Source organism: Micropterus dolomieu, unplaced genomic scaffold (genome assembly GCF_021292245.1).
Source record: "Micropterus dolomieu isolate WLL.071019.BEF.003 ecotype Adirondacks unplaced genomic scaffold, ASM2129224v1 contig_14614, whole genome shotgun sequence".
NCBI classification, from domain to species: Eukaryota; Metazoa; Chordata; class Actinopteri; order Centrarchiformes; family Centrarchidae; genus Micropterus; species Micropterus dolomieu.
This window is the reverse complement of record NW_025743600.1, coordinates 1-3,931: the sequence shown is the minus strand read 5'-3', so window position 1 is coordinate 3,931 and position 3,931 is coordinate 1. Positions and strand designations below refer to the sequence as shown.

General features: G+C 45.2%; 1 protein-coding gene across 1 annotated transcript; it reads right to left on the bottom strand.

Moving 5' to 3' along the window:
• Positions 1–1,596: 1,596 nt before the first annotated feature.
• LOC123966946 (NLR family CARD domain-containing protein 3-like) lies at positions 1,597–3,923 on the bottom strand (the record flags this gene model as incomplete). The annotated part of the gene is made up of 3 exons (XM_046043023.1): positions 1,597–1,879; positions 2,012–2,185; positions 2,275–3,923. Coding segments are annotated over 3 exons (2,106 nt in total), but the record flags the coding sequence as incomplete, so codon positions are not given.
• Positions 3,924–3,931: the final 8 nt, after the last annotated feature.

Sequence of the window (3,931 nt, the reverse complement as noted above, 5' to 3'; positions counted from 1 at the left end):
GAGAAGAGAATTCAGAGACAGGTGCAAACCAGGTATTTTTAAAAATGATAATGATAATGTTTTTGGGGATTAAATCCTGCTTTCACCAGCCATCAGCCATCACCGATGGCATCATCTATTGTCCCAACCCCAGTGTGTGGATGCTACCACGGTACTTGATCAATAAAGGAGCTTCGAGGTTGAAAAGCCATTTGATCAGAAAAAAGCGAAGCTACCACCACACTACTGAGAAATGTAGTTAGACTTGTAACACTGCAGCTACATTAATCTCAACAAATTTAGGAGTTGTTGAGATGAACCATCAAACACTTCTATCCAGAGCTGGACTGGGACAAAAAAATTGGCCCTAGCATTGTTGGCTCAGGCGGCTCACCTAAATTGGTGAGACACTTCTCACCGATACACCATCCTTCCATATATAACATGTGTACCTACTGTACACAAACAAGCCGAGTGGTATGTGCCACGGATAAGTGCACCAGTGCAAGTGAATCAGTGTACTCATATGTTATAATCATCAACCTTAATTGAAGTAATCATCATCATTGTCACTACAGCATGGCACACATCCTACCCAAGGGCCTCACTTTGTGTTGAACAGTGGTGGGGACATTTAAGGGCTCAGATTAGGGGGGTGACGACACACTTTGCCCATGAGATGTGACATTGCACAAGATTGGGGTCACGAGAACAAGACAAGAATATATTTGAATACTATTTTGAGCATTAAACACTTAATTTCCTGCATTCTGGGGATAATTTCTGCACCAATTTATGGTGGAATGTCTTTATTTATGTAAAGGGAAGCACAAATTCAGTTGGCAAGTGATGATTCAGAATATAAAAATGTAATAGAATAATGCAGTAATCTGTAGCTCTTTTTTTAGCTTAAGTTAGTTTTTTTGGACAACGCAGATGTTTCTTCTATGTTTTTATTGCATTGCTGGTTTTCAGAATAGTGCAAATAAACCTTTCTCAAAGCATTTTCATTTGTTAATTAACATTTCTTAACATTAACATTTTTAACAAATGCCTTCAAAAAGTGGTGGGGACATGTCCCCAGCGTCCCCAGTGTAAATGACACTATGACCCTCCCTCCCTGCTCCCTTCCTACAGGCTGAGCTACTCCATGCTTACCGCTTCACCTCCACTCTCCTCCTGCTAACATATCGGTTATTTTGCGCATTTGGTGGCATCCATCTGCAGAATTTAATTTTATTTGGCCCACAACTCAAGAAACAGAAGGCAGAGGAGGGGGGGGTTTGTAAGAGATGTGATTGGGCCAGCCCAATGTCAGTATAGAAAATTACCAAATGTGCTGCGGTACATGCTTTATGGGCCGACCGTTGGCCCATTTTTTAAAACAGTTGAATAAATAAGTAATTTATGTTACACTGGCCCCAAAGTTTCGTCGGCCCCGAGGCATTTACCTGGTATGCCAGATTACCAGTCCACCCCTGCTTCTATCCATAGAGAAATGCTGCAAGCAGGTCTCACATTAGAATTACTTTACATCCAAGTTTCTGATGTTTCTAATGGTTTCCAATCGATAAGACTTCTGGAGAGCCGTGTGTTTCCTATCTCAGGCCTACTCACTGCTCTGAACAGAATGAGGAGGAATAAGAAGTCCTTCATGATGATGGACTCCAGTAGACTGATAGAAAATAACACCTGCAGTGTGTGAGCTCTTGCTGTCTGTCCAAACCTGAGAGTGTCCAGTCTCCAGTGTGGCTCCTCCAATCCAGCAGACAGCAGCTTCACCCCTGACTCTCCTGGATGATTGTAGCTCAGGTCCAGCTCTCTCAGATGGGAGGGGTTGGAGCTCAGAGCTGAGGCCAGAGAAGCACAGCCTTCCTCTGTGATCAGACAGCCTGACAGCCTGGAATCAGGAAAACATCATAAACTCTGTGTTTTAGAAAATCACATCTGCAGGAAACTCCTACAGACCATTTTCACTAACTGAACCTAAAATCAGATGAAGAGGATTTAAACGAAACAGCTTATTACTGACCTGAGAGTTTCCAGTGTACAGTGTGGACTCTGGAGTCCAGCAGACAGCAGCTTCACTCCTGAATCCTGCAGGTTGTTGTTACTCAGGTCCAGCTCTCTCAGACTAGAGGACTGGGAGCTGAGAACTGAGGACAGAGCTTCACAGCTTCTCTCTGAGAGGTTACAGCCACTCAACCTGAAAAAGGATTAGCAATGAACACAAACTGAATGTTTTATTTGTCAAATATACAGTTTTAGAAATTGCACATCCATTTATCCACCTACAGAGCTTTGTTGGAGGCTTTGACCACTGGCAGCAGCCTCAGAAGAGCCTCCTCTGAAGCAGAGTATTTCTTCAGGTCAAACACGTCCAGATCTTTTTCTGATGACAGTAAGATGAAGACCAGAGCTGACCACTGAGCAGGAGAGAGTTTATCTGTGGAGAGACTTCCTGAACTCAGGTACTGTTGGATCTCCTCCACTAGAGAACGATCATTCAGTTCATTCAGACAGTGGAACAGATTGATGCTTCTCTCTGGAGACAGATTCTCACTGATCTTCTTCTTGATGTACTCAACTGTTTTCTGATTGGTCTGTGAGCTACTTCCTGTCTGTGTCAGCAGACCTCGTAGGAGAGTCTGATTGGTCTGCAGTGAGAGACCCAGGAGGAAGCGGAGGAACAAGTCCAGGTGTCCATTTGGACTCTGTAAGGCCTTGTCCACAGCACTCTGGTAGAGATGTGTTAGTTTAAGTTTGTCTCTGAAGACTTTAGACAGCCGGGAGGTTGATTGTTCTTCTGCCAGCAGATTGACACCAGAGTTGATGAAGGTCAGATGGACATGAAGAGCAGCCAGAAACTCCTGAACGCTCAGATGGACGAAGCAGAACACCTTGTCCTGGTACAGCCCTCTCTCCTCTTTAAAGATCTGTGTGAACACTCCTGAGTACACTGAGGCTGCTCTGATATCGATGCCACACTCTGTCAGGTCGGATTCATAGAAGATCAGGTTTCCTTTCTGCAGCTGCTCAAAAGCCAGTTTTCCCAGAGACTCAATCATCTTCCTGCTCTCTGGACTCCAGTGTGGATCTGTCTCAGCTCCTCCATCATACTTGACGTTCTTCAGTTTGGACTGAACCACCAGGAAGTGGATGTACATCTCAGTCAGGGTCTTGGGCAGCTCTCCTCCCTCTCTGGTCTTCAACACCTCCTCCAGAACTGTAGCAGTGATCCAGCAGAAGACTGGGATGTGGCACATGATGTGGAGGCTTCGTGATGTCTTGATGTGGGAGATGATTCTGCTGGCCTGCTCCTCATCTCTGAACCTCTTCCTGAAGTACTCCTCCTTCTGTGGGTCAGTGAACCCTCTGACCTCTGTCACCATGTCAACACACTCAGGAGGGATCTGATTGGCTGCTGCAGGTCGTGTGGTTATCCAGAGGCGAGCAGAGAGAAGCAGTTTCCCCCTGATGAGGTTTGTCAGCAGCACATCCACTGAGGTGGACTCTGTAACATCAGTCAGGACCTCATTGTTGTGGAAGTCCAGAGGAAGTCGACACTCATCCAGACCGTCAAAGATGAACACAACCTGGAACTCTTCAAAGCTGCAGATTCCTGCTTCTTTGGTTTCAGGAAAGAAGTGATGAACAAGTTCCACCAAGCTGTACTTTTTCTCTTTCAGCACATTCAGCTCTCTGAAAGTGAATGGAAATGTGAACTGTATGTCCTGGTTGGCTTTGTCTTCAGCCCAGTCCAGAGTGAACTTCTGTGTTAAGACTGTTTTCCCAATGCCAGCTACTCCCTTTGTCATCACTGTTCTGATTGGTTCATCTCTTCCAGGTGAGGCTTTAAAGATGTCTTCTTGTCTGATGGTTGTTTCTGGTCTGGCTGGTTTCCTGGATGCTGTTTCAATCTGTCTGACCTCATGTTCATCATTGACCTCTG